The following is a 19243-nucleotide window of genomic DNA, read 5'->3' as shown; positions in this document are numbered from 1 at the left end:
TCCTAATCTATTCCTAAGGTTCAATCGAGATTTCTCATTTTCTGAATCGTCGTCAAATATATCCGCAAGGTCGAATTCACATTTTATGCAATACCAAAGCATTTATAATACAAATATAACAGTGCTTATTACATGCTAACTTACCTCCAATGCAAAAACGACGAATTAAGTCGATTAATCCGAAACTTAGTTCTTTCCCCGACCTAAATCCATATTTAGCCTTTCTTGATATAAATATAATCAAAATTAACTTATTTAATAATCTCTCTATTCAATTTAGTCCAAATATACATTAAGGCAATTTTACACATTTGCCCCTAATATTTTACATTTTTACAATTTAGTCATTATTTCATAAAATCACAAATTCATGCAATTCAACCAAAAATCATGCTATCCAAATTTCAATTAGGTCCCTAGAAGTCCATATTTTTCATTTATTTCACAATTTACCACAAAAATTACACATTTCACAATTTAATCCCTAATTTGACTTTTCACTAAAAATCACTTAACAAATGTTTTTATCTAACAATAAGCAAGGATTTTCTATCATAAAACATCAAAACACACCAACATTAATCAATGGAAAAACTCTAAACCTTTAACAGTTTTGCAAATTAGTCCCTAGGCTAGCTAGACTAAGCTACAACGATCTAAAAAAAATAGAAATCATTAAAAACAGAACAAAAATCGTATCTAATTGAGCATAGATAACATGGCCGAAGATCAAGCCCTAAAAATGGCTATTCTTCTTATTAAGAATCAGCTAGGAAGATGATAACGCAAAAAAAAAAATTTTTTGTTTTATTTAACGCAAAAAAAAAAGTTTTTGTTTTATTTATTTTACTTTAATAATCAAATTACTTAATTAACCTTAATGACAAAACATTAAAATCATCTAAATAGTGTCCAAGAATGTCCAATCATATTAAAAATGGGCTAATTGCAACATAAATCCCTTAACTATTTAATTTCATAGCCATTTAATACCTTTAGCTAATAGAACATCACTTTTGCACTTTACGCGATTTAGTCCTTTTTATCGAATTGACCATTTAGACAATAAAATTTCTTAACGAAATTTTTAAAAAATCATTTAATCATACTGTAAAAATTAAAATAAGAATAAAAAAATTATTTCGACTTCAGATTTGTGGTCCCGAAGCTACGTTTCGATTTAACTAAAAACAGGCTGTTACAATGAACTAAATCCCCTAGATACCTAAGGAAGATGAAATCTATGATGAATCCTTTTATTTAATTTTTGTTTTTACGAGATAAATACTTGATTCTTATTCTCAATTATGTATGCTTATTTCTTATTTTAATATTTCCGGGATATTAATTCATGTTTAATATGCTTATTTCAGTAGAGGAAAAGTCCCTGTTTAAGAGTAGATCTAGCATAATTGAGTGAAGTTGCATGCAATCCTAGAAATAGGACGACATAAATCTACTGAATTAGAGTCAAATCTAATAGGGGAATCCATAGATCGAGTTAATGCGATGATAGGGGTTTTAATTAGAAAGAGATTTCAATTAATCAACCTAGAGTCAGTTGTTCTTACTCTTGAAAGAGATATTAACATAATTTGGGGATTTCTACGGATCAAGACGCAAGTGAATAAATAGTTTAATTCAGATTAATAATAAAAGGTGAAGTCTAGGTGGATTCTTTCCTAGGTATTGTCTATCTCATTGGTTATCTTCGATTATTTCCTTGATTCATTCTCTGTTGCGTAGTTAGTTAAATTAGTTTAGTAATTTTAGATTTAAAACGTAATCACTCCAATTTGTCGGTTAAATAATAAGAAAACAGTAACTACTAGTACTTTTAGTCCTCGTGGATACGATATTCTCTACTCAATATAGCTATACTATTGTTCGATAGGTGCGCTTGCCTTTGTCGTATTTATAGTTAGTTTAGTGGCCATCAATATCCTTCTCTGATGAGGTGAAACTCTTTGCCATGCTCGCATAACCACTGCCAATTGAGGCCCCCAGTTATACTCCATCCCTTGACAACAACTTTTGTAAACTTGAAGCCCTAGATACACTTCAATCCATGACTGTTTAATTAGTGTTAACTGGGACCTTGAGTTGCAATGCAATCACGACTTCTCAGGTGATGGCTCCATTCTTAGATGACAGATGAAATTTTTAGGTCACCGCGTTCCACGGTATCACTGTGAATTTAAATGTACCTTAAAATTATAATAATGTTTATCTCAAATATAGACAAAAATAAATCTATAAACTTCTAAATTTTAACAGCAAAAAGAAAAAAAATAACAAAATGAAAACCGATCTATAGAACGCATTTTCATTTCTATCTCCTAACAAAGCATCCTATAAAGCGCGTTTTCATTTCTCTCCCAAAGCAACATATCTCAAAAAAAATAAAAAATTTGGTTAATTTACCCCATCAAAAGCTATAAATAAATTATTTTTAATTCTTAGTCAATATTGTCTCTCTTTTATTATCATTAGCTTTGGTGATTAAAAATCTATTAATGACAAAGAAAATAATAACCAAATAGAAAGAAGCCGCGGGTAAGGAAAACGCAGTTTTTCTACCAAGTCATATGTTCAGACAATCACATATATTAATTTCTTTCCCCATCTTTTAAGGCCTTAAACTTGGAGCTTTCCAGCCCACATTCCCTTCAATATCTTAATTTCTTCTTCCTTTTCTTCTTCAGTAACCCTGTCTTGCTCTTCTGCTTACTTTTTCCTTTTCATGTATTTATATTATTTTCTGTGTTCCTTTTACTTTCAGCAGTAAACGGGAAAAAAACAAAAGAAAAGCAAAGAAAGTATCTTTACTTTACCTTGTGAAGATCATATTTTCTATTGCAACTTTCAAAGAAAAAAGATTTTATTTTTATTTTTTCTTTGCATGTCTAACTCAGAAATCAATATCACAACCAAACCCAGTTCAACTTTGACTTTAATTGCTCTTATCCTTATTCTAATAAACTGTTCTAGTAGGTGGAATTTTTTCTTTTTCATTTTTTACTTCTGTTTTCTTTCAAAAATTTCTAGCTTAGCTTTTTTTTTTTTTAATCTTAAAAAAATTTTCGTTTGTGATACCTTTGTCTAAAATCCCTTTTCCAGCTTTGAATAGGACTGCATTTTTCCAACATTGCATATCTATGCTCCAAAATTTAGGTCTCATCTATGCCTTAAAAGTTTCTCTTTTTTTTTTTTCTAATCCACCTGCTCATCAAAGCCACATGTTTTGAAATCTCTTTACAGTTCATTCATGCATTAATAAATAACTTTGGATTAAGTCATATTCTTTTCCATTATCCTGATATTCATTCAATCACTCCTCGAATCTTGTTGTTTTAGTCAAATTATTAATGCTCATTCGTTGGTAAGGGCCCTGAAGGGTAGCTTCGGGTTCTTTCCTTTTTCTTTTTGGGTTATGGTGAAGGTGGTATTTTATGCCGGCTACTTGAATTTGTGGGCTCCTGACTTTACCTTTCAGGTACCAAACTAGGAAAATGCTTGCTTCCATTTCTTCAGTATTATTAACCTTACGTTTTCTTTCTTTGATTTTTGTTGTCAATCCTTTGAAATGTTCAATTTTTAGCCGGTTTTTACCTCATCATCATTGAAATGTGGTTTCCATCACGTTGATTAAACTTAAATAGGTCACGAATTTTGAAGGTTTCAGTTATAGTTTTCTATGAGCTGCATTATGCTTGGTCTTGAAAATGATGTACTTTGCCTATTTTCCTCCTTTCTTAGCCTAATTATATGCTAAATGAGGTTAAATGACTAGATTTATAGTGCTCTTTTTTTGTGTGTTATTGTACTGATTTTCTTGTGTTGACTCTTTAAAGCATATGCAATATGCTTGAACAGGATAGATTTCTCCATGGTTTTGCTCTCCTTTTATGTATCTGTCTTGGATCATTGCTATCTGGGATTGCAGTTTCAGAAATCCCATTGGGGTCAAAACTTTCTGTAGGAGAAAGTAATTCCTGGGTTTCTTCTAATGGTGATTTTGCAATTGGATTTTATAACTTCCCTGATCAGCCAAAACAGTTTAGTGTTGGCATTCGTTTCAATTCGAAGTCTGTTCCTGTCGACAAACAGACAGTGGTTTGGGTTGCCGGGGGTGATGTTACTGTGGGTAACAATTCATATTTCCAGCTTCAAGAGAATGGGCAATTGGTTCTTTTTGATGCCTTGCAGGGTGAAGAAGTGTGGACCAGCAAAACAAGCCAGTTATCTGTGGCATTAGCGGTTCTTCGTGACGATGGCAATCTCGTCTTACTGAATGAGAATAGAGATGTAATTTGGCAAAGCTTCGATAGTCCAACAGATACACTTCTTCCTGGCCAGAGACTTTCTACCTTTAGAACATTGAGAGCTGCCAGTCAAAATTATGTTTCGAGTTTATATAGCCTCTACATGAATGTGTCTGGTCAGTTACAACTAAGGTGGGAAAGCAGCATCATCTATTGGAGTGCCGGAAGGCCTTCTCATTCAAATCTCAGTGCTGTTCTCAGTTCAGATGGAAGCCTGCAACTTGTGGCCCCAAATTTGGAACGGTTTTGGTCCGTGTTTGGAGAAGATCATAATGACACTGTGAGATTCAGGTTTCTCCGGCTGGATGTGGATGGTAATTTGCGGTTATATTCATGGATGGAGGTTTCACAAACGTGGAGATCAGTTTGGCAAGCTGTTGAGAATCAGTGTAATGTCTTTGCAACTTGTGATCAACAAGGCATCTGCGCATTTAATGCTTCTGGTTCCCATGTTTGCACTTGCCCATTTCACCATGCAGTACAATCAAATTCAAAATGTTTGGTTTCATCTCAGCATGACTGCAAACCAGGATCCATTATGGTTGAGCATGCCAACATGTTTCTTTACGGAATTTACCCAGTTCACGATTTTATCTCCCTAACTAGTCTAGACAAATGCAAAAGCATGTGCCTAAGCGACCCAAGTTGCACTGCAGTAACCTTCACAAATGATGGAAGTGCAAAATGCAGGATGATGAAAACTCAGTATGTCAGTGGTTATTCGGATCCATCACTTAGTGCAACCTCTTTTGTTAAGAGGTGTTCGGACCCCTTAGCTGCTGATCCCATCTTCCCATTGAAGTCTCCACCGCAAGCATACAAGGAGCCTTATAATATTTGCATTCCTTGTCTAGTTGGAGCAGCCTCGGGCACAATTTTTGTTTTTATTGTGATTCAGTTGGGAATGGGGTTTTACCTGTACAAAAGAAAAAACATCTACAGGAGATTGGCTTCTTTAGCTCATTCCCGTCCTGGTTCAAAATGTTTAATCATATTATCCTTCACTGAGATCAAGGAGCTTACTGGGAATTTCAGTGATCAAATTGGGCCAAAAATGTTCAAAGGTGCCTTACCTGATAAACAACCAGTCGCAGTCAAAGAGCTGGAAGGAACTATTGAAGCAAGAAAATTTCGAGCTGCTGTGTCAAAGGTGGGAAGCATTTATCACAAAGGTCTTGCCAAGCTGGAAGGCTATTGTTGTGAGTTCGATCACAGGTATTTGGTCTATGAATATGCTGAGAATGGCTCTCTGGACAAATACATAGAAAATCCAACACTTGCTGAGAGACTGACATGGAGAAAGAGAATGGATATTAGCTTAAGTGTTGGTAGAGCCATATTTTATTTGCATACTGAGTGTAGAGAATTTCTGTGCCATGGAAATTTGAAATGTGAAAACGTAGTCCTTGATGAAAACTCTGAGGCTAAAGTGAAGGAATTCGGGTTGGGGATGCTTTATGGTGAAGCATCCTCCCGTAGGGCTTCAGCACAGAAAGATGTGGAAGATTTTGGCAAGATGGTTTTGACATTAGTTAGTGGGTTTAAAGAAGTGAAGGATGTTCTCGATTGGGCTTACAAAGAATGGATGGAAGGTAATCCGGAGAACGTAGTAGATAAAAGACTCAAGAACGAAGTGGATGCTGAGGAACTGGAATGTGCATTGAGAATCGCATTTTGGTGCCTTCAAGCAGATGAACGGGTGAAACCATCTATGGGGGAGGTAGTGAAGGTGTTGGAGGGCACACTTCCCGCCGATCCTCCTCCGCCACCTTTCAGTTGTCTGATATCAGCGAGGGAGGTTGAAGATACCTCTGAATCTGGCTCAGAGGTATAGAATTGTAATCCTTTTCATTGATTTTCGCTTTTCAATTGTGTAGTTGAATTAGAGCTAACATTCTCACCTATAACAATGAGGTTTTGTTCCATAGGGCATATGCTCTTTTTCCCTACTGATGTTAGTGCAAAAGCATCTTTTGTCAAATTGTTTGCTTCTACACTATGACTTGGCTTGGACTTAAACTGCTTGATTTTTACTGTACTTGGCTTAGAGTTTGCAGTACATTATGTGGCGGGCATTCTCTGGTTAAGTGGTTCTCATTTTTCCATGAAATTTGAAGGTATTTCCTTGTATAATTTCAATACAATGTTTGAAATCATTCTCAGTTCTTGAATGTGTCGATACCAAAAAAGGGAAAAAAAAAACTTGTATGTTTAATTACACTATAATGATTTTAATAACTTTTTTTATATTAATGATTTTATCAACTAATGTGTTCTATTTCTTGATTTGAAAAAAAAAATACAATATTTAAAGTCAGTTATTTCTTTATCTTATTAAAATTAAAGAATCCCGTCTGCTTTTGCTTGAATTTGAAATTTGCTTTCACATTTTGGACCAATCCCATTTCTCAGAAGTATGATTTTTCAATTAAATTTTTATTGTCAAATGAGTTCTGGTTTGGATAATGTTTATTATTATTATTATTATTTCAAAATCGATCTTAAAAAAAAAAAAGAAAAAGAACACTTAAGTGAAAAAATGCTGAAGGGATCATTCCATTCCTAGTGAAAATTGATGCCTTCAACAGTTGGTTTTTCGAATTTAAAAACATTTTATCCTATGCTTTAGTGGCCGATAGCTTCAAATGCCTAGTTGTTTTCAGCCCTTTTCTTTTTCCTTTCATTCTCAGATCAATGCCAACGGTCCAAAGCTTTGATTCAAGCTTTATAAATTGTGTATGGCGTACTTTTCTGACATGGTATTAACTTATAATATCAACAGTGACAAATCTTGATATTAATTTAATTTTGAAGGTCAAATTAAAAGTTTATAAACTACACAAATAATCACCCAATTATAAGTGCTTTTATTTTGATCATTCAATTATAAAAATTTTCGATTTAGTCACTATATTTTTTAATTTTGATTTTTTGGTGATTGTCATTAAGTCACTAACGAAGTTGATACGCCATAATTTAATATGACAAATTAGGTTGTTTTCAAACTTAAGGAGCTTGTAATCAAACATTTTAATGCTATTTTAGTAGCTTTACAAATTAAATGTTAGTTATCTTTATTGAATAAAATGAGTCTTTTTATTATGTTTCTTAACCAATTAGGCCAATTTGAGCCTAATGAATTCTAATGAGTTGAGGTAGTGTGCAGGAAACGACTTGAACCATGTAAAGCCAAGGAGTTAGTGGACTAGACCAAATGTCTCAACATTAAGACACTAAAGTCATGACATTGAAGCTGCTCCAACATTTACACGAATTTGTGACCAACATTGACAGGACAAGTAAACTGTGGTCAAAGTTGCAACATTCGACCTTAGAGTCACGACATTCAACCTTTCTCCAAAGATTGGAGCAAACTGTCTCCAAAGTTGCGACATTGGACTAGGAATGTCACGACATTGATGCTCGATGGGCTTAAATTTTGCAAGGGTGTTTTTGTCCACACAATGAACATTAGCTTATAATCAAGGGCCAAGTCGACCAAGACCATGAACTCAATAATTGTAACTTAAAAACATTAGAAAAGGGGAACTCAACTATGCTTTAATTTAGTAGAGTACATAGATTTAGAGATTAAGTATTGTTCTTTTTTAGTTTTTCGTTTGATGTAAATTTTAGTTCCTTTAATTTCGTTTTTCGCTTCTTTTAATTACTATTTGCCCTCGTGGTTTACAACAGAATTTTCAATCATGGGTGTTCAAGGATCTCCATTGCCGCCCAAGTGATCTTTAGCATCAGATTCATTTGATTCCTGAGCATCTCTGAACCTTTATTTTTCGCTTTTCATTATTTTGATGTTTTACGAATTAATTAGGTTAAGTGTATTTAGAATGGGTAGTAACTAAATTCGTAGGGAGATTGGTTAATTGAAGTGAGTGTAATTAATCTAAATTAGGGTTCAAAACAAATTAATTGGATTAAATCTAATGTGTTCAAAACCTTAGAATTGACAACTCAAGGTAGTAATTTACATAGATGAGATTGAAAGGATATTCTACTTAGAACCAATTTGATTTAACCCGATTTAGATCCATCAAGTTGAAAGATAAGCGGACTATGTTGATTAATTGATCGAATTATAAGCCGAAAGGTATTAATTAGTGTTGGAAAAAAATCAGTTTGAAAACGGTTTTCTTGAATAGTGAAAAATTAAAATTTTGAAAATCAATTCGATTTGTGATATTTATAGTAATAAAACTTGAACTGAAATCATACATGTGTTTTCAGATAAGCAAATCCTTAACGTTTTCTGACTTTCAACTAAACGATCTTCTTTGCTATTCTCGTACCATGAACTGCTTCGCGCATGTGCTCAAACCAATTAAATTGAAACACAGAACTAGAAAAAATTTTCTTTTATCTATGAGGTGAAAACAAAAATTTTACAAGGTCAACCCACATCTTACCATATTTTTTCCTTGATTACAAGGTCAACATTCCCCTTTTCACTCTCATGATCCCCTTTTCATGCCTTTGTCCCTTAAACAAACCAAATTCCTCCTTTACCTTTCCTTGGCTGGCCGTGCACCTAGACATATTCATTTCACTTTTTATATTTTTCATTTTTCTCCACCCCTCTCTTTTCCATCCACCACCTTGCTCCTCTTTTTTTTTCTTCCATTTCACCACATAAGTCACCCTTTTCTTCTCATTTCTCCTCCACTCCACCACCACATAAGGTCGCCGCACCTCCACCTCACCACCATTTCTCCTCCATCGTCATCGCGCCATCGCACCACCACTGCGCCGCCATTGTCGATCACAACTGAAAATTCTCGATTTTCTTCTTTTCTCCTCATTTCGTAATTTATTTCTTTAACCTTTAAATTTTGATTTTTTTCATAAAAAGATTATCCCACATTTTATTTTTTTTCTTTCTAACTTTTATTTTTATAATATGATTTTCTCCCTTGATGTTTCCTGGCTTTCAGCCAAACAATCTTCTTCACTATTCTTGTACCACAAATTGCTTCGAGTATGGGTTCAGACCAATTAATCGAAACAAAGAACTATAACAAGTTTTCTTTTATCGTTGGGGTGGAAATAAAAATTTTCTCTTCTTTAATAGAAACTATTAGAATTGTTATTTTAGAAAAATATATTTAATAGTTGAGAATTGTCACCCCCTATATTTTATTTATTTATTTATTTGCGCTAGTTCATACCAAAAGGGATTAAATACCCTAGTGGTTAAGTGTGTGAATTTATTCCAAGTGGTCCCAAGTTCAAGTCCCCATAATCTCACCTTTCTAATTAAATTTTTGACAACTTAGGCTAGTGTGAACACCCTTGCCGTCCAACCCACATCTTGCCATACTTGGGAAGATTCTTTCCTTGATTTCGAGGTCAACATTCCCCTTTTCACTCCCATGATCCCCTTTCCATGCCTTTGTCCCTTCAATATACCAAATTCCCTCCCTTAACTTACCTTGGTCGGCCATACTCCTATACATATCCCTTTCATTTTTTTTTCATTTTTCTCTCCTCCCCTCTCTTTGTTGTCTACCATTTTACTCCTCCCATTTTTTTTCTTTTTTCTTCCATTTCACCACCTAAGTCACCTTTTTCTTCTCATTTCTCCTCCACTGCACCACTACATAAGGTCGTCGTACCTCTACCTCACCACCATTTCTCCTCCATCGTTGTCGCGTGACCATTGTCGATCACTACAAAAAAATCTTGATTTTTTTTTGTTCTTCTCTTTTTGTAATTGATTTCTAAATTTTGATTTTTTTTCAAAAAAGGTTTATCCCATATTCTATTTTTTCTTTCAAACTTTTATTTTTATAATATGATCCTTTCCATTTAATCCTCCTCTCTAATTAATATTTCGTGGGAAGAGTTGAGTCATTTTCCTTCGTTACTACGTAAGTATAGTTGACCTTTTGTTCTTGTTACATTCTCGTATATTATATACATACATACTCAATTAAGATAACGCTAACCATTTCGATTTATGGGTTTCACTGAAGTGCAAATAAAAAATCTGAGATTCGTACCTCCACTTGTATAAGTGTGTGAATAAGTTGAAGGATTACGTAAGTATCTCACTGAATCGAATAATTGAAGGATTACTTATTTTAGTAACCAATTGTAATATGTGTGAATGGTTTTAACCTTAGAGGCTTGAGAATCAAACTCTCTTGTTAGTAGTTGGAACCGAGATCATTGTGAACATAATTGCAAAGGTGTGGGGAATTATTTTTGTTAACAATGATTGGTATCATGTTTAATTAAGATAAATATTCTTTTTTAAAATAATTAATTATTTTTTAAAGAATTATCTGAAAAAAGTGATATTAGACGAATACTTTAAGTGTTCGTATGGATTGGTAATAATCTTGTAAAGGAGGATTTCAAGCAAGTGTTTCCAAAACTTCAGATTTGTGATGAAACATGGGTTTGTGTGATTTTTCTATTAAAAATATTGATGTGTGATTTCCTTACACTCATGACATGTGATATATGGCGATTTGGATAATACATGTATTGTAAACATGATATTGCTACATTGATATTTTGATTCGTATGTGATTATGTATATTCTGATTATGATTCACATGTTAAGTGTAACACCCCTAACCTGAATCCGATCGCCGGATTAAGGCTAAGAGGTATTACCGAACTAAACATTTAATAATCTCATTCACATTGTAAATAAACATAAACAGAGATCGAGCTGAAATACATACTGATATTTAAGTTATACGCCATTTTCGTATGGCCAGAATATTTACAATTTCAAAACATCGTTATCATGAGCCTAACCTATACATGCCATATCGAGTCCAAAATATAACTGTACCCAAAAAGATCGATAGTGTGATTAACTGCTGATGATCCCCGAGTCGGTGGCCAGAATCAACAATATATAAAACAGAGAAATAAAGAACAGAGTAAGCTTTTAAAGCTTAGTAAGTTTTAAGCAATACAAACAATTAAAACTTGTCATTTAAATCGAGCATTTAGTATCACAAAACTAATATTCTAATTAGTTATCACTTGGCCGAATATACACAAGTACACCAATTAAAAAGCCTATTGGTCGAATATATATGTATATAAATATATGAATACACAAAGAAATTTCAACACATACTTTACTTTACTTTATAGCTCATACAATTAATTTAAGTCACATACTTTCATATAATGACAGACATCGACCGAATAGGTCATGCTCTTATTCGTAGATATAGTAATCATTCACACACATATATCGTTCTTTGATACTAATAATTCACCTTAAAAATCAATTCACATGCGAGTACATAATACGTACTTGACTATCATAATGTATCATACATAATCAATAGTAGTTTACCTCGAACTTCCGAATTCATAATCTTACTTTAATCACCGGCGTTAAGCCTGCTAGGTGTAAAACCTGAATCCAGTCACCAGCACAAAACCTGTGGGACTTTAAGTTTGAATATAATACCAGCACTAAGCCTGTGGGATTTAACCCGAATATAATACCAACACGAAGCATGTGAGATTTAACCCGAATATAATTCTAGCATATAGCCTGCGAATCTTTCAGCCCGGATATACATCAAATATCATGCATATTTAATCATATATTAGCACATCTCATTCAACATATCACATTAGTAGTCATTTGCTACATTAGAATACAAGCTCCATATGAACATCATCATTTACATTTCAGTTCAAAAGTCATACATAAATATCACATATCCATTTCACCATTCAAGCTTAACCCATAGTGACCATTCAACTATATGTCATATACATAAATTATTTATCACACAACTTAATTCAAGTAGAACCAAAAGGTCACAATTCATCTAATATATACATATCAAGGCATCATCAATTATATACTAAAGGTGACTACTTAAAACTTACCTCGGATATACTTGAACGGTTGCGGAAAGGCTACTTAATTATTTTCTCCTTTCCTCTATCCAACTTCGACCCTCTTTGCTCTTGAGCTTAATAAAACAAATAGATTTGTTTAATTACTTACTCAACTTTATTTCTTAATAGTCACATTTGACAATCATATATAACTTCAATATGTATTATATTTTATAAAATATGCCATGACTCGATTTCATGCTTATTTAATCTATATCTAATTCGCACATACAAGCAAAGATTCACATAACTTATCATGCTTCCTTATACATGAATTTAACCATATTCCCGAATGTCTCTATAAGCACAAGGTACATACATAAGGCATATATATATACCTATATATGACTATCACAATTTAATCATTTACTCATATTTATGCACAACTGCGTATACACATGCAATATATATAATGCATGCTTTAAAATCATATACTTTTATTTATTTTTCAAATTTACACTATAGCTCCAAGACATATAACTAACTCCGAATGTCAACTTATTACACATTTACCACATTACCAGTTGCCATTTATCATCAATGCCGCACACACAAATACATACATACTCATATGCATAAAATACATTTATGATTAATATATAACCCATTCAACCCTAACTACTCAACTTAACTTTCATATTCAATTCCATTTTATGATCGAATGTAGCAAAATTCATATAGGTTTCACCTATGCCAAACAATGACTGAACCATCTAATCATGCTTATGGCCAATTCTATCTTGCTCAAATCAAGGTCATAATTCACTTAAAAAAATTCTAACCTTTCATACACTCATATCCAATGTTATAAGTAATGCCGAATGCCCAAACTTAACCAAACTCAAAATTTAACCTTCATCATTTTAATTAATCACTACCTATTCTTCAAAACCTCAAATACAAGGTAATTAACACCTATACACTTATACCAAATTAGCTAGCACATATAGTCCTTGGCCGAATGTTACTAAACTCAAGTCACCATAATCTTATTATTTATCACCTTATATAATATTATCAAAATGGATTAATTATACTTGTAGAACATAATAATTTCACCTATGCATAACATTACTCACATTCCATTACTTACATTATTCAAAATCATACCCTTAAAAATCATGTACAATGCCGAACCCTTAGATATTCAACCATCTAATTTATTCATTTCAAATCACCCAAATGACATTTGCTCACATTTTAGCATTTAAATACAAAACACTTGTTCAAGTCATTAAGCAAGTCCAAGTCTGACTATTACACATATAAGTACTAGCAATTTAAATTTTTAACTAGCTCAAACTTCTTTCATCAACAATTCTTCATCAAAACATAAAGGCAATAATCCAACCTCTTCCTTATCTACCATAATCGAATGCTCAATTCATCACCCAAAATTCAAAGTTTTGACATGGGCTAAGTAAGAAACTTGATAATTAACTTAAAACAAGCTAAAATTTCAAAAATCTAACAAAATTTACTAACCTTCCTCAAGCTTAAAATGACCGAATGTCTTGCCCCTTTTTTTTTCTTTAAAATTCGGCTAAGAAGAACAAAGATGAAACTACATGTGTGAAAGTTTCAAAGCCATTTAGTTGCCATTAAACTAATAAATAATACATATATTTTATATTAAACATCAACATGGCCGGCCACTACATTAAAAATGGATAATTTGACATGCAAGTCCATTCTTTTTATATCATGCATTAATAGACCATTTTTAAATTAACCTATCACATTTCAAAAATGTCTCACATAAGTCCTATTAAATAAATTTCACTTACAAATGACAAAATCAAAGCATGAAACTTTCACACATGTAGTTACACATATAATAAGCATAGAATATAACGGTTAATTATATTTTATGACTCGGTTTTGTGGTCTCGAAACCACTTTCCGACGAGGGTCAAATTAGGGCTGTCACAACTCTCCCCCCTTAGAAATTTTCGTCCCCGAAAATCTTACCAACGAAAAGATTAGGATAACGTTCTTTCATCGAGTCTTCTGGCTCCCAAGTCGCTTCTTCAACCTCGTGTTTGAGCCATAGTACTTTCACTAATGAGATTTTCTTATTTCGTAGTTCTTTTACTTCACGAGCCAAAATACGAACCGGTTCTTCTTCGTAACTCAAATCAGATCGAATCTAAACCTCTGGTGGACTAATTACATGCGATGGATTAGATCTATAACTTCGAAGCATCGAAACATGAAAAACATTGTGAATTTTTTCAAGTTCATGGGGCAGAATCAATCTGTATGCTACCGGCCCAACTCGTTCGGATATTTCATATGGCTCGAAGAACCTCGGACTCAATTTGCCCTTACGGCCAAATCTGAGCACCTTTTTCCAAGGTGAAACTTTAAGAAAAACTTTGTCTCTGACCTGATACTCAATGTCTTTTCGTTTTAAATCCGCATACGACTTCTAACGATCTGAAGTTGCTTTCAGACTTTTACGGATCACTTTTACTTTCTGTTCAGCATCTTTAATCAAATCAACCCCGAAAATTTTACTTTCACTGAGCTCGGTCCAAAACAATGGTGTACGACATTTACGACCGTACAAAGCCTCGTAAGGTGCCATATTAATGCTTGATTGAAAACTATTGTTGTAAGCGAATTCAATCAAAGGCAAATACCGTTCCCATGAACCACTGAATTCTAGAATGCAACATCTCATCATATCCTCGAGTATCTGAATTATCCGCTCGGATTGACCATCGGTCTGGGGATGAAAAGCGGTGCTAAAATGCAACTTGGTACCCAATGCTTCTTGCAATTTCTTCCAAAATCGCGATGTGAATCTCGGATCTCTATCCGACACAATAGAAGTAGACACCCGTGTAACCTTACAATCTGAGAAACATACAGTTTGGCTAACTTGTCAAGTGAATAATCCGTACGTACGGGGATAAAATGAGCCGAGTTTGTCAATCTATCAATAACAACCCAGATCGCATCTTTTTTGCTTGGTGACAATGGCAACCCAGATACAAAATCCATCGTGACTCGATCACATTTCCATTCGGGTATCATGATCGGCTGAAGTAATCCCGAAGGCACTTGATGTTCCGCTTTCACTTGTTGACATATCAAACACTTCGAGACAAAATCAGTAATATCTCATTTCATACCATGCCACCAATACTGACGTTTTAGATCATTGTACATTTTCGTACTACCCGGGTGAACTGATATTCGGCTGTTATGAGTCTCGCTCAAAATCATCGGAATAAGTTCCAAATTTCTTGGAACACACAATCGACTTCTGAACCTCAAATAATCACTGTCGTCAATTTGAAACTTTGAATCCCCATTTGCAACACATTCAACTCGTTTAGCAACCAATTCATCATCGACTTTCTGAGTTTCACAAATTTGATGAATCAATAACGGTTTGGCTTTTAATTCTGCTACTAACACATTATCGGATGAAACAGACAAGTGTACATTCATCGCTCGCAAAGCAAACAGTGACTTGTGACTTAAAGCATCTGCAACCATGTTAGCCTTTCCCGGGTGATAGTCAATGACAAGCTCATAATCTTTCAACAATTCAAGACAACGTCTTTGTCTCAGATTCAAATCTCTTTGAGTCATAAAATATTTGAGACTTTTCTGATCCGAATATACATGACACCTCTCTCCAAACAAGTAGTGTCGGCATATTTTCAAAGCAAATACAATGGCAGCTAATTCGAGATCGTGGGTCGGATAGTTTTTCTCATGTGGTTTCAACTGTCTCGAAGCGTAAGCTACAAATCGACCTTCTTGCATCAATACACAACCTAGCCCATTTAAAGACGCATCACTGTAAATGACAAACTCTTTACCGGATTCAGGCTGCACTAACACTGGAGCTTCAGTCAAATAGGTTTTTAGTTGGTCGAAACTTTTCTAGCACTTTTCTGATCATTCGAACTTAACATCTTTCTGAAGTAGCTTCGTTATTGGTGTCGCTATCATCGAAAAACCCTTTACAAACCATCTGTAGTAACCGGCAAGTCCCAAAAAGCTCTGAACTTCAGTAACATTTCTAGGAGGCTTCCAATCAAGTATGGCTGATATTTTACTTGGATCAACCTGAATACCCGATGCGGATACCACATGCCCCAAAAAGCTAACTTCTCTCAACCAGAACTCACACTTACTAAACTTAGCATATAACTGCTTGTCCCGTAAAATCTGCAACACTAATCTCAGGTGCTCGGCATGTTCGGTTTCATTTCGCGAATAGATCAAAATGTTATCTATAAACACAACTACAAACCAGTCCAAATACTGTCTGAAGATTCGATTCATCAAGTCCATAAATACCGCAGGGGCATTAGTGAGCCCAAACGGCATCACTATGAACTCGTAGTGACTATATCTCGTTCTGAAAGCAGTTTTAGGCACATCTAAGTTTCTAACTCGCAACTGATAATAACCCGATCTCAAATATATCTTTGAAAACATGAGGCTCCCTTTAGCTGATCAAACAAATCATCAATACGCGGTAACGAATATTTTTTCTTTATTGTCACTTTATTTAATTGACGATAGTCGATGCACATTCTCATGGTTCTGTCTTTCTTTTTCACAAACAATACTGGTGCACCCCAAGGTGAGAAACTCGGTCGAGCGAAACCTCTATCCGTCAACTCTTGCAACTGAGCTTTCAATTCCTTCAATTCGGTTGGTGCTATACGATACAGAGCTATTGAAATTGGTGTAGTCCCAAGTACAAGTTCAATGCCAAAATCTACCTCTCGAATAGGTGGTAATTCCGATAACTCCTCAGGAAAAACATCCAAAAACTCACAAGCCACTGGCACTGATTCAAGTTTCTTTTCTGACTCTTTACTATCAAGTATGTACGCAAGATATGCTTCACACCCCTTCTTTACAAATTTCTGAGCCAACATCGAGGATATTACTGCTGGTAACCCGTTCAAATTAGTAGACTCAACTCGGATTATCTCACTATTTACACATCTCAAATCAATAGTCTTTCTTTTGCAATTCACAACTGCATCATGTCTGGTCAACCAATCCATACCGAGAATAACATCAAATTCATCAAATGGTAAAAGCATCAAATCGGCCGGAAAACAGGAACCTCGGATTATCTGGGGGCATTTCCTGCACATTTTGTCGACTAGCACATATCGACCCAAGGGATTCGACACTCGAATCACAAACTCAGTGGACTCAACAGGTAAAGTCTTACTGGATGCTAAAGTCTCACATACATATGAGTGAACAGAACCAGGGTCAATCAATGCAATCACATCAGTATCAAAGAGAGTGAAAGTACCGGTAATAATATCAGGCGAAGAAGCATCCTCACGTGCGCGTATAGCGTAAGCTCTAGCAGGAGTACGAGCCTCGGATCTGGTCGTAGCATCTTTAGATCCTCTCTAACCACCGCTAGCATTTCTCGTATTTCTAGGTGGTCTACCTCGTACTGTAGTAGTACTCGGTTTCCCACTCTGATTCACATTCTGCTCAGACAATCTCGGGCAGTCCTTGATAAAGTGGTCAGCTGATCCACACTTATAACAGGAGCGGTCATGAAATCTACAACTCTCCGAATGCCATTTTCCACAAAACTTGCACTCAGTCCTATCCCGACGATCATTTCCAACATTGGCAACTGAAGTGGCTCGCGTACTCACAGGGGGTCTATCACAATCTCGTCTGAAAAAGCCCAAAGTGTTCTTAGATCGGCCCGAATCATCTCAGAATTTCTTCGGCGACTGCTGAATAGGCTTTCCTAAAGATCTTTTATGAAACTCTCTAGCTCCATCTTCAGCTTTTCTTTTCTCTTTACTGAGCTCTTCGGCTTTGCAAGCTCACTCGACAAGTACTACAAACTCTCTGATTTCAAGAATGCCAACAAACAGTTTTATATCTTCGTTCAATCCATCTTAGAAATGTTTACACATAATAGCTTCTGAAGAAACACATTCTCGGGCATACCTGCTAAGTCTCACAAATTTTCGTTCATAATCAGTAACTGACATGGAACCCTGTTTAAGTTCAAGAAATTCTTTTCGTTTCTGATCGATGAATCTCTGGCTTATATACTTTTTCCGGAACTCGGTTTGGAAGAATTCCCAAGTCACTCGCTCTTTGGGCACAACAGAAACCAATGTATTCCACCAATAGTAGGCAGAATCACGTAGCAAAGATATAACACATTTTAGGCATTCATCGGGTGTGCAAGACAGTTCATCAAACACTCGGATAGTATTTTCCAACCAAAATTCAGCTTGCTGAGCATCATCACTGTCTGTAGCTTTAAATTCAGTAGCCCCGTGCTTCGAATTCTGTCAACCAGGGGCTTATTCAACCTCATCTGATCAATTACCGTAGGTATCGTAGGTGCAGGGGGTGTATTATTCGGGAGTGGGGGTTGTGAAGCAGCCGCATTAGTTCGAATGTATTGGTTGAACCAATCATTCATCACATTATAAAAGGCTTGTCTAGCCTCGTCATTTTGATTGCTCGATATAGGTTGAGAGTCCACCAGCGCTATCCCTTACGCGGGAGCAGGCGCTACACTCTCGATATCATCAGCTACCGCTCGATCGGGATCAGGATCCATTACTATACGAAAACACATTTTTAACTGTCAAAAATCATCACACTATCGTATTAACACTATATGACATGTATAGCTAGACTCATATATGCTACATTAGTCCTAGAATGGACTAAACCTGGCTCTGATACTAATAAAATGTAACACCCGTAACCCGAATCCTATCGCCGGATTAAGGCTAAGAGGTATTACTGAACTAAACATTTAATAATCTCATTCACATTGTAAATAAACATAAACAGAGATCGAGCTGAAATACATACTGATATTTAAGTTATACGCCATTTTCGTATGGCCAGAATATTTACAATTTCAAAACATCATTATCATCAGCCTAACCTATACATGCCATATCGAGTCCAAAATATAACTGTACCCAAAAAGATCGATAGTGTGATTAACTGCTGACGATCCCCGAGTC

The 19243-nt window shown here is 35.0% G+C and overlaps 1 protein-coding gene across 4 annotated transcripts; it reads left to right on the top strand.

Moving 5' to 3' along the window:
- Positions 1 to 2635: 2635 nt before the first annotated feature.
- LOC107952134 (G-type lectin S-receptor-like serine/threonine-protein kinase SD3-1) lies at positions 2636 to 8044 on the top strand. 4 transcript variants are annotated; one of them, XM_041085984.1, is made up of 4 exons: positions 2636 to 3496; positions 3855 to 6153; positions 6374 to 6442; positions 7492 to 8044. In XM_041085984.1, the coding sequence occupies exons 2-3, from the start codon at positions 3865 to 3867 to the stop codon at positions 6410 to 6412; spliced, it is 2328 nt and encodes a 775-aa protein (XP_040941918.1). In that variant the 5' UTR covers positions 2636 to 3496; positions 3855 to 3864; the 3' UTR covers positions 6413 to 6442; positions 7492 to 8044. The 4 variants fall into 4 exon arrangements, with proteins under 4 accessions (XP_040941918.1, XP_040941924.1, XP_040941919.1 ...); XM_041085990.1 differs by having other exon boundaries at positions 6383 to 6442; positions 7492 to 8023; XM_041085985.1 differs by lacking the exon at positions 7492 to 8044 and having other exon boundaries at positions 6383 to 6458.
- Positions 8045 to 19243: the final 11199 nt, after the last annotated feature.

This window comes from Gossypium hirsutum, chromosome A02 (assembly GCF_007990345.1).
Source record: "Gossypium hirsutum isolate 1008001.06 chromosome A02, Gossypium_hirsutum_v2.1, whole genome shotgun sequence".
Taxonomy (NCBI): domain Eukaryota; kingdom Viridiplantae; phylum Streptophyta; class Magnoliopsida; order Malvales; family Malvaceae; genus Gossypium; species Gossypium hirsutum.
The sequence above is the reverse complement of the archived record's forward strand: the minus strand, read 5'-3'. Positions and strand labels throughout refer to the sequence as shown.